A 12,500-nucleotide genomic window follows, 5' to 3' on the forward strand; every position below is an offset into this window, starting at 1 on the left:
ATCATCATCATCACCATCATTACTATCATCATCCTTATTATCCAGCACTATCATCATTGTCATCATCCCAATTATCACATTGATCATTGTCATCACCATCATTATTATCAACATCATCATCATTGTCATCGTTGTCATCATCATCATCATGTTCATCACCATCGCTTTCACTACCGTCATCGTCATGGTCATTATCGTTATCACTACCCCCACCACCACCACCACCTTCATCATCGATGTTGTCGCTGTCGTCGTCATCACCACCGTCATCGTTGTCATCATGTTCATCACCATCATTTTCATTACCATTGTCCTCATCGTTATCATCATTACTACCACCACCATCAACATCATCGTCATCATCATCATTGTCATTGTCGTTATCGTCATCATGATTATTACTACCACCACCATCAACATCATCGTCATCATCGTCATCGTCATCGTCGTCGTCATCATGATTATTACTACCATCACCAACATCACCGTCATCATCATCATCATCATCGTCATTGTCGTCATGTATATCATCATAATCATTATAGTCTTCATTAAAATCAACAACATCATCATCATCATTGGCACCATCATTAACAGCACTATCATCATTGTTATAGCCAGGTCATCATCATGATCATCATCATCATCATCATCATCACCATTACCACCAAGATTTTTAACAGGATTACCAAAATGTCAGTGAGTTGAAGATGACTCAGAGGATAACCATTCATCTTGAAGAGTAATTGAAGAGTAAATGATGCGATTACCATTTTTCCACTAGGATTATCTTCTTTTTGATTAGCCTAAATATCAGGATTGTACCCATGACTTTTTGATGGATCTCTGAGAGTGGTGTGATTGATGCTCCTAACCTTTTCTCTGCCTCTATTTTACTCAGAACGAATGGAACAAGAGCTAAGTTAAAGACTGGAAAAAAACATGGACATTTAGGGACAAACTTGTGAAAATGCTTCAATCGGGCAAAGAGTTTAATGTTCCTCTTGATCTGGTTGCAAAAACTTTAGATTGTCTCAAAACTTATTAGACAAGAGCTAACTAAAATGTCTAAAAAGCAATGTTAATAATTCTGCCAGATCGCTGCCTTGGACAGGCAAAAAATTGATGTTGCTCTTGAATGAATTGCAAAAGCTTTATAATATTCCAAAACATGTAGGTTGAAAGGAAACAACAAAAAAAAAATATTCCAGAATGTCTCTCGTAATCTTAATCCCTACAACATGAAGCTGCAGTTTTCGAAGATCTCCCAAAAATCCAATTCGTTGCAAAATATTACAGTTCAATTAAATTATTCAAAGACAACACACACACACACACACACACACACACACACAATGTTACAATAAAACTCACGATTCTTGTTAAATACATCTACCCAGAGTTTCCGGCTTAAAACAATAATTCATTTCACCATTTTTCAAACGAACAGAAAAACTGCTTGGGGAGTTGTATTCATCAAGAATTCCAACTATTATCTTTACTCTTAGCTGTTCCAGTACCGTTCTACTTGTAGAACGTAATTAAATATGTATATATATATATATATATATATATGTATGAAGCTGAAGTTGTTTGTGTATGGCAGGTTTGATACCCTTCAACTAACACTATCTCCTCAAAGACCCTGTGGTGCAAATTGACCAAAATTGAGAGTATGATAGAATAAGGCTTGCTCTTCCTTCCATAGAAGAAAAAATTCAAATTGGACCATGTTAACACCAAAAATTATTTATATCAAAAAGGAGCTTTTTTTCTATGAAAATTACCATTTTTTACGATTTTTTTACTGTTGTGTCGCCATTTTTCAGTGTATTTCAACCAGAAAAATGTTCCCTTAAAGAGAATAACAAGCTACATAATGCAGAACTTTTACTTTTCCAATTCTAAAGGGTCAAAACAAACCCGAGCAACGCCGGGCGATACTGCTAGTATATATATATATATATATATACATATGGATTCAAGTAATCCAGTCGCACTCATAAAAAAGCTTCTTCATTTGTCATAGCATAAACCATATAGAGTATATAGTAATATACATGTATGTTCTTTACCTGTTCATAAATTTGAGAAATTCTCTTCGGTAAGCAAACCCAGCACGTCGGACTCTGATATTCTCCTTAAGACCTAAGTATTCTATTTGGTGAACAACACTGAAAATAGAAAGGATATAAGGATATAATGTAGACACATCAATAAACAATAGTTTGACTCTTCATCAATACATACATACACTGCGCCACTGCCATCACCACCACCGCCCCGTGGTCAACATTATTTCAACATCTTTTTTTCCATTCTTACATGGGTCAGATAGAATTCATTGAGGTAGATTTTCTATGGCTGGATGCTTTTCCTGTTGCCAACACTCACCTGTTTTCAAGCATGGTAATACTTCCTCATGGCTTGACATGTTTTCATGGAAGACTGGAAATGAATGACACCACTTGCATGACAGTGGCACTCATTTACAACTATTATGCGGACATACATTCCAGACTGCATTTAAATTGCTTGTCCTTTTGATGACCAAATCTTCGCTAATCCAATATTTGTGGTTTTTATAGTCAGCACTTGATTTAGTGTTCACTTTCTATCTAATATGCTGCAAGTACATATATATATACACACACACATATATATGTTCTTTTGTTCCCCCTCTCTCACATTTCCTTGCTTTCTCTTCTTGCTCACTTTCCCTCCTCTTTTCACTTCATTGTGTCCCTGTCGTTTTTCTCGCCCCTCCTTAATTCTTCTGTCCCTCTGCCTCTACCTCCCTCTCTTCTCTCCCTACGTGACCAGTGTTCAGCCAAGCCTGACCTTTCTTTCTTGGTTTGCCCACTGTCCGTGCAACATATATATTCTTCCCTGTGCCTGTGAAATCTTGTATCCCTGCTGTAAGGCTTTATTTCCACACATGCCAACTTAATTTAATTCATCCATAGTCAAAAGACACCTGTTGTTATGTCCTGTTATTTGTATTTGTGTAACATTCTCCATTTTTTTCCATCCTTGTTTTCGTATACATTTGCTGCTTTTTTCCAAGGAATCTAATGCACTAAGCTTAGTTTTTCCTTGGGGCTAGCCAGATTGGAGCAATCTCAAATTTAACCAGCTGAAATTGCAAAGGTAATCTAGAACTCGACTGAGGAAAGAAAACTCCGAATGACCTGTACTTGTTTTCTTTGTATCGTCTATCTGGAGGTTTTGTTGTCCCTTTTTTGTATCACCTAACTATCTGGATGTTTTGCATTCTTGTCCTATTTTGTATATATATATATATAAAGATATACATATATATATATATATATATATATATATATATATCACATTTTACTTTCTTCATAAAAATGGAAGGCCACACTAGATAATAAAGTCTTGAATATATAAATAAATGAAATGGTCAAGATGGAAAAACCTTTAAGCAAAGACTTGCTTGATTCTAAGCTGACCAACAACCAAACAACAACATATAATCATAAGAATGGTCACTAAAATTTTAACTTACCGATTCTCTTCCCAGTCAAAAGGTTTTTTTGTTTCATTTGGTTTGATGCATCGAATATAGTGAGGTGTACACTGCATTAACTTCTCTACCAATAAATTAGCCTGAGTCTGAAAATTTAAGAAGAGTACATGAATATAAATTGTGAGAACTCAATCAGTCATTGTCATGTGAAATAATATATGAATACCTCTATATCAGAGGTGGAGGCACGTGGCTTAGTGGTTAGGGTGTTAGCATTATGATCCTAAGATTGTGGTTTCGATTCCTGGACTGGGCAACGAGTTGTGTTCTTGAGCAAAATACTTCATTTCACGTTGCTCCAGTCCACTCAGCTGGCAAAAATGAGTAATGCTGCGATGGACTGGCGTCCCATCCAGCTGGGGAACACATACACCATAGAAATCGGGAAACTGGGCCCATGAGTCTGGCTAGGCTTTAAAAGGGGCATATTTTTTATTTTTTATTCACCAGAGCTGCGATAGGAAGTGTGGGGCTCAATTAAGGAATTATCAGTGGGGCCCTCTTACTCAACAAAAACTGAAGATTGATGCTTTCTGCTTCGTGTTATATGCCAGTCCTTGCCAAAAAGCATTGAGGGCTTGAGGCTCCACCAATGTTTTTTTAATTCTCATATCTCTAAAAAAAATAAAACAATAAAAAACCCCAAGATGGACAAATTCAATAATGTAATTATAGAAATTCTACAATTGGGAAAAGAGGACCAAAAGCTTGTGGCTGATTTATCTTTGATCAGGGAGTAAGTCAGTTCATTTAAGGCTGACTTGGGATAAAACAATAATAACATCAGAATTTAAATAAAAAATTACTTTAAAAAATAGAAAAAAATATATCATTATATTTTGGGATGGTCATTGTTTTTTCTTTCTTGCCAAATAAACACATGTACTATATATTCATTGTTCACTTGTTGATTGTTGTTCTAATTTTATGTCCATTGTCTGGATGGACTAGACAGAACAAGATGAAATATGTGGGATGGAGAGTCACTGAAGAGGTCACAGGTGTGTGACAACGAAAGATTTCCAGACAATGGGCATAAAAGAACAATAATAAACAAGTGAAGAACGAATATATAGAGTGTGTGTTCATTTGGCTAGGAAGCAAAAAAATGACCATCTTGAAGCATAACAACGCCTGTTTCAATACATGATTTCACATCAAGAATCCTGCAAAACAAATTCATAAATAGATACAAAAGATATAATAATATACAAAAGAAAAAACAAATAAACAAATGAACAAACCTTAATTTTTCCCCCAGCAGTTGTAGGGCGCCCTTTCTTGGCATCCTTGAGATTCTCTGGAAATAATTTACGGATGAATTCACTGAAAAGAAATATTAAAAGATGGTAATATAACTCAAGGCAATGCCCCAGCATGGTCACAGTGCACTGACTGAAAGAAGTAAAAGATACGAGATAAAAGGTCGGTGGCTTGGCAGAGTTGGCAAGTTGGGTCGGAATGGATGAATAATATTTTTATGTAATGAAATAAGGAATAGAAGAAAGAGTTGCTCTTCAGAAATGTGCCTCTTTGGGACTAGCACTTTCCTTAAAGCCAGCCATAATATAATCAAAGAGTTAGTTCATCTGTTAATATAGTTGAAGAAATAATAACCTGGAATCTAAACCGCCATCTCTACAGAACTGCTTCTACACACTCAGAGAGATCCAAAATGGGATCCAAATCAAGGTTAAGTCATTGACATGAAGAGGCTCATAAACATATTGTCTCCTCTCTCTCTGTTTTTTTTTATCTACTGTTATTATAATCAAGATGAGACAATTAGGTGCAGCTGTTTGGCTGTAGATGGTTTGGTATGGCTGACTGAACATGCAGGTGACAGTGCGTTTTGTCTCTAGAGGCAGACACATGCGCAGACACACACACACATATTCATGTACAGATAAAGAGAATGAGAGAGAGAAACATATAGATATAGATATAGATATATACATGTATATATATATATATACATATAAAAAGCAGCATCCGATCGTGGCCATTGCCAGCCTCACCTAGCCTCCGTGCCGGTGGCACGTAAAAAGTACCATCCGATCATGACCGTTTGCCAACCTCGCCTGGAACCTGTGTCGGTGGCACATAAAAAGCACCCACTACACTCATGGAGTGGTTGGCATTAGGAAGGGCATCCAGCCATAGAAACAGTGCCAGATCAGACTGGGCCTGGTGCAGCCTTCTGGCTTCCCAGACCCCAGTTGAACCGTCCAACCCATGCTAGCATGGAAAACGGATGTTAAACGATGATGATGATCATGATCATGATGATGATATATATATATCCACATATATATACATATAGAAATATCTATATATACATATAGAAATATAAATACACACACACACACACACACATCTATAGAAGACACTTGCCCAAGTTGTCACACATTAGGACTGAAACCATATAGTTGGGAAGCAAGCTTCTTTACCACACAGCAACACCTGCAACCCTAATTCACATTGTTTTCAATTAATCATGCTTTGTCTCACAGCTTCAAGATTTCAACTCAATGATGAGATTGTATAGTTTTTCAGAATGACATTGTAGGATAGGTGCAAGAGACCAGATCTGACCAGTTTCAACATAAAACAGGCAGACTATTTTGGCCAGATTTGGCCAGTTTAAATGCTTAGGACAAGACTTACCATTCGCTGGTCTGCATCATTTCAATTAAATCTTGGAACAAAACATCTCGGTTTTTATCACAGAAATTATCTACGGAATAATCTACCTGCAAAAAAGAAAATAATTGAATGTTTATGTGTGAAGTAAGCATGTTTATTAAATGTACAATTATGTTCGAATTTTACCTTTTTTTTATTTTTGTATTTTTCATACTTTAAGAGTTGGTTTAGAATAGTAGAGTTCCTAAAATTTCTCTCTCTCTCTCTCTCTCTCTCTCTCTCTCTCTCTCTCTATCATCATTATCATCATCATCATTTAACGTCCGTTTTATATATATATATATATAGAGAGAGAGAGAGAACAAAGTGTATGTACACCACTTTTAGACTTTTATTCTTTTACTTGTTTCAGTCATTTGACTGCGGCCATGCTGGAGCACCGCCTTTAGTCGAGCAAATCGACCCCAGGACTTATTCTTTGTAAGCCCAGTACTTATTCAATCGGTCTCTTTTGCCGAACCGCTAAGTTACGGGGACATAAACACACCAGCATCGGTTGTCAAGCAATGCTAGGGGGACAAACATAGACACACAAACACACACGCACACATATATATATATACATATATACGATGGGCTTCTTTCAGTTTCCGTCTACCAAATCCACTCACAAGGCTTTGGTCGGCCCGAGGCTATAGTAGAAGACACCTGCCCAAGGTGCCACACAGTGGGACTGAACCCAGAACCATGTGGTTGGTAAGCAAGCTAATTACCACACAGCCACTCCTGCGCATATATATATATAAAATAAAATACAAAATGGGACAAGAACGCAAAACATCCAGACAACTAGGGGTGATACAAAAGGGGACAACAAAACATCCAGATAGACGATACAAAAAAACATGGATGGGTCATTCGAAGCCTTTGAGCCGAAATTGCGAGGATGATCCGGTTCTTGACCGAAGATACTATCTTTCATTTTTTATTTGCTTCAGTCACTGGACTGTGGCCATGTTGGGGCACTGTCTGGAAGGGTTTTAGCTGGACAATTCTCTCCCAGTACTCATTCTTTTATTCTTTTATTCTTATACTTGTTTCAATCATTTGTCTGTGGCCATGCTGGAGCACCACCTTTAGTCGAACAAATCGACCCCAGGACTTATTCTTTGTAAGCCTAGTACTTACTCTATCGGTCTCTTTTCTCTGCTAAGTTACAGGGACATAAATACACCAACATCAGTCGTCAAGCAATGGTAGGGGGACAAACACAGACACACTCACAAACATATACATACATACATATATATATATATATATATATATATCATTTGCCATGATAGATCACTAACCACTACACTTTCTTTATTTTCTCTCTTTGTTTCTTTCTGTGGAAGAGCTTAGGCTCAAAACGTTAAAGACTTTTTCACTTCCTGAGCATTAAAGTAATACATCTGTTCGTTGTCTACACCACCTGTCTTCATCTTTTGTTTTTTTGTAAATTCTCCCCCTACATATATACATTTATCAATATGTTTTGCAAGATTCCTGATGTGAAATCATGTGTTGAAACAGATATTGTTGTATTTCAGAATGGTCGTTTTATTTTTTATTTTTTTTTTTTTTTGCCAAAGAAACAAACACACACACTATAAATTTATAAATAAGAATAGTAATAAAAATATATAGTTCATGTGTTTAGTCAGCAAAAAATAAAAAATTAAATTACCTGGTGCCCCAGCATGGCCGCGGCCTTTGGGCTAAAATATTTTAAAGGATTTTTAAGGATTTATCCCAAAATACACTATATATATATATATATATATATGACGGGTTGCTTTTAGTTTCTGTCTACCAAATCCACTCACAAGGCTTTGGTCGACCTGAGGCTATAGTATAAAACACTTGCCAAAGGTGCCACGCAGTGGGACTCAACCCAGAACCATGTGGTTGGGAAGCTAGCTTCTTACCACATAGTCACTCCTGCACCTTCTTTTTTTTCTTCTTTTAAGTCTTGTACTTATTCTATCAGTTTCATAAACTGAGCCACTAAGTTACAGGCGCATAAACAAACCAACACCAGTTGTCAAGCAGTGCGATGGGTGACAGACAAAAATACAAAGACACACACATAGACATATATACATATATATATCACAGGCTTTCACACAGTTTCCATTTAGTAAATTTACTCAACCTGAGGCCGAAACTGAATGTAAAGCAGACAAAATTCAGATGAACAAATTGACATAAAAAAAAAGAATTATCAAAAAGCAAAAAAAAAAAATCTATAACTTACTTTCCCAGCATAATGGAACAGGATGAAACCTTGGTCATTCCCAATGTAGTATTCTGAATCTAAGCCTTGGAGTCTCTAATGAAATAAATAAGTAATAGCAATCATTAAGAAATTAGCAATCAATATATAGATTGATCTCTGTTGAACAATAAACAAAATAAGTAAAGTTTGGAAAGAGAACCAGCTTTCAAGACTGTCACCATTGCATCGAGTATAATGATTTGATCGGCAAATCCTCTTCAACGATTGACAATCAACGGCAGGAGGAGCTGGTGTGGATCACACTATCCCATAGTGTGTAAGCATGTGAAGGGGACCACATGTGAACTTGTATTTCCATTGACAACTCTGAACATGGACTCTACGCATCAATGGTGAATGATGAGTATGTCTATGGCATAGCCATTACAGCGATAGAAATGTAGTTAGATGGGGGATGGATAAATATATATGTATCGATCAACATCAATGGAAATCGTAGCTGTGATACCAGTGCCGGTGGCACATAAGAGAACCATCCGAATGTGGCCATTACCAGTGCCGCCCCGACTGGCCTCCGTGCCAGTGGCACATAAAAAGCACCATCCGACCATGGCTGTTTGCCAGCCTCCTCTGGCACCTGTGCCGGTGGCACGTAAAAAGCACCCACTACACTCATGGAGTGGTTGGCATTAGGAAGGGCATCCAGCCATAGAAACATTACCAGATCAGACTGGGCCTGGTGCAGCCTTCTGGCTTCCCAGACCCCAGTTGAACAGTCCAACCCATGCCAGCATGGAAAGCGGACACTAAATGATGATGATGATGATGTAGATTACTAAGTTGATGGGTACATTGGTAGATATATAGATAAGTAGATAGTTAAGTAAGTAGGTAGGTCGGTAGGTAGGTAAGTTGGTAGGTAGGTAGGTAAGTAGGTAGGTAGGTAAGTAGGTAGGTAGGTAGGTAGGTAGGTAAGTAGGTAAGTAGGTAGATAGGTAGGTAGATAGGTAGGTAGGTAGGTTAATAGGTAGGTAGGTAGGTAGGTTGGTAGGTAGGCAGGCAGGTAGGTCAATAGGTAGGTATGTACATGCACATATATGTAGGGAGGTGGGTAATTACATAATTATTTATGTATGGTGCAGTTCCGCAGTGCCTATACACAAGCCACCACTGGTAGGCAGGTGAGAAGAAGAAAACAACAAGAAGGTAATGTACAAATTCATTCTGATATCTCACCTGTAGCAAACTTTTATCAGCTCCTTCACTAACGGCATGCATGGTGGCACAAACATCATCTAACATGCTCATAATTCCAGGGGGTTTCTTTTGTTCAATTAGGTCACACACTATTTTGTTGTTGAAATATTCAATTGGAGTCCATTTTATATTTTCGGCCATGTATTCTTCCTGCAAAAAATTTTGGAATATTTGTTAAGAATATTAATTTATGACATATAAAACAATATTAGAGGATTATAAATACCAATACACACACACATATATATCCGTATATACATATATATATATATATATATATATATATATATATATATATATAAATCATCATCATCATCATCATCGTCTAATGTCCGTTTTCCATGCTAGCATGGGTTGGACGGTTCAACCAGGGATCTGGGAAGCGAGCAGGCTGCACCAGGTTCCAGTCTGATCTGGCAGTGTTTCTATAGCTGGATGCCCTTCCTAACGCCAACCACTCCGTGAGTGTAGTGGGTGCTTTTTACATGCCACCGGCACAGGTGCCAGGCGAGGCTGCAACAGCCACGATCGGATTGGTGCTTTTTATGTGCCACTGGCACAGAAACCAGTCAGGGCAGCGCTGGCATCGCCCACGTTCGGATGATGCTTTTTATGTGCCACCGGCATGGAAGCCAGTCAATGCATATAAGACTGGTTGAATTGAAAGCTTCCTTATACAATCACAATTGCATTGGGCTGGCCATGTCATCAGGGTGAGAGATGAAGGAATACCCAAAGTCCTTGTGTACAGCCAGCTTCAGAGTGGGCACAGAAATGTTGGTCAACCATGGCTCAGATATAAGAACAAGCTGAAGAGTAACCTCTTAGAAATGAAAATAGCTCACAAATTTCCTTTGAGCGAACATCCTTGGAACAAACAAAATGGAAACCATTGTGTCAAAATGATATCAAAACCTTACTTGCAACTAGCATTAACAGGCTTTGGTGTGCAAGGCAAAGGAGAAAAGCAGGTGCAAATAAACCACCTGTGCTGACCTGTAATCCTCAAACTTGCAACATCTATGGCCTTTTTTGTAAATTGTTGGCAGGACTTAAATATCACATTTGACGTAAGCATTATGACTGTCAAAGAAAGAGTCCGTTGTCGGAGTCTCATACGCTGAAACCAATAAGAGTCCATCATATATATATACTCTCTTTTACTCTTTTACTTGTTTCAGTCATTTGACTGTGGCCATGCTGGGGCACCACCTTTAGTTGAGCAAATTGACCCCAGGACTTATTCTTTGTAAGCCTAGTACTTATTCTATCGGTCACTTTTGCCAAACCACTAAGTGACGGGGACGTAAACACACCAGCATCGGTTGTCAAGTGATGCTAGGGGGACAAACAGATACATAAACATACACACACACATATATATATATACATATATACGACAGGCTTCTTTCAGTTCCTGTCTACCAGATCCACTCACAAGGCTTTGGTCGGCCTGAAGCTATAGTAGAAGATACTTGCCCAAGGTGCCACGCATTGGGAATGAACCCAGAACCATGTGGTTGGTAAGCAAACTACTTACCACACAGCCACTCCTGATAGGTAATTAGTAAGGGATGTTTACCGATTTACTCAGTTAGGTATTTAATTGCAATGATTACTAATCAATGCAGTAGAAACATGTAAGTCTATGTTAAGCTGTATGTATACAAAAAGGAATTAAAGGTAATCTTATGCCACTTTGTTATAATAATTCTTATTATTATATATATATATATGTTTGTATGTATGTATGCATGTATGTATGTATGTATGTATGTATGTCAGTGTCCTGCATATCACAGGCCTTTAACGAGGACTTGACACAGTCCTTAAATCGCAGCCTTGGTTTCTGCCAGAGTCTCCTTCCATTCACAAGTTCTCCATAGAGCATCTTCTTAGGAATCCTTCTATCCTCCATTCCAATAAGGTGTCCAGTCCAACGCAACCGGTGCTGTCATCGCCACAGATGGAGGAAGCAGGTTAAGGAGGGGATAGACATTTTTGAGAGAGCACGTATCCAGCATGAAGAACATAAGCGAGCTGCGCGAAAGCACACCGCTCGTATAGTGAATGGGGAAAGCTTGGTCTGCAATGTTTGCAGTCGTGTATGCTTGTCAAGAGCAGGGATCATTAGCCACCAACGGAGCCGCAAATGCAAAATATAAGTTAGTCCTAGAGCGCACAATGTTCCTGAAGGTCAGCAACGGTCTTCCTCGGTCACGAGTGGACGGCCATGATGTATGTATGTATGTATGTATGTATGTATGTATGTATGTATGTGTGTGTGTGTGTGTGTGTGTGTATATATATATATGTATACATATATTTATTATTCTTGAACAAAAATATTATTGATAGTGACTTTGAAGTTTTGGACACTTAAGCTATCATTGCACTCTACAAAAGTATAGAGTAACCCATCAGGTTAATGTAAGTAAAAATTAAAACAAAACATTCACTATATATATATATACACACACACATATATACACACACACTCACACACAAACACATACATACATACACATATATACACATAAATATATATGCATATATATAAGCATACACACACATATACATATATATGTATGTAAGTATGTATGTATGTATGTGTGTATCTCTCTCTCTATATATATATATATATATATGACCCGGCAAGACCAGTGAGAACAATCAAAATCAAATCATATATCAGAAAGCAGGGGTTAAGTGACCCATCTGTTCGTGTCCGCTGTCAGCCTCGTCTGGCACCCGTGTCGGTGATAC

The 12,500-nt window shown here is 37.8% G+C and overlaps 1 protein-coding gene across 1 annotated transcript in view; it reads right to left on the reverse strand.

Annotated features, from left to right (window-relative positions):
- The window catches only part of LOC115217822 (unconventional myosin-Ie-like), a gene marked incomplete at its 5' end in the record, with an annotated part of 70,507 nt that overhangs the window by 32,644 nt on the left and 25,363 nt on the right, over positions 1-12,500 (reverse strand). The window contains 6 exon segments of the mRNA XM_029787504.2: positions 2,076-2,174; positions 3,530-3,636; positions 4,795-4,876; positions 6,218-6,303; positions 8,496-8,570; positions 9,714-9,884. Coding sequence (XP_029643364.2) covers positions 2,076-2,174; positions 3,530-3,636; positions 4,795-4,876; positions 6,218-6,303; positions 8,496-8,570; positions 9,714-9,884 — 620 coding nt within the window.

Source organism: Octopus sinensis, linkage group LG12 (genome assembly GCF_006345805.1).
Source record: "Octopus sinensis linkage group LG12, ASM634580v1, whole genome shotgun sequence".
NCBI classification, from domain to species: domain Eukaryota; kingdom Metazoa; phylum Mollusca; class Cephalopoda; order Octopoda; family Octopodidae; genus Octopus; species Octopus sinensis.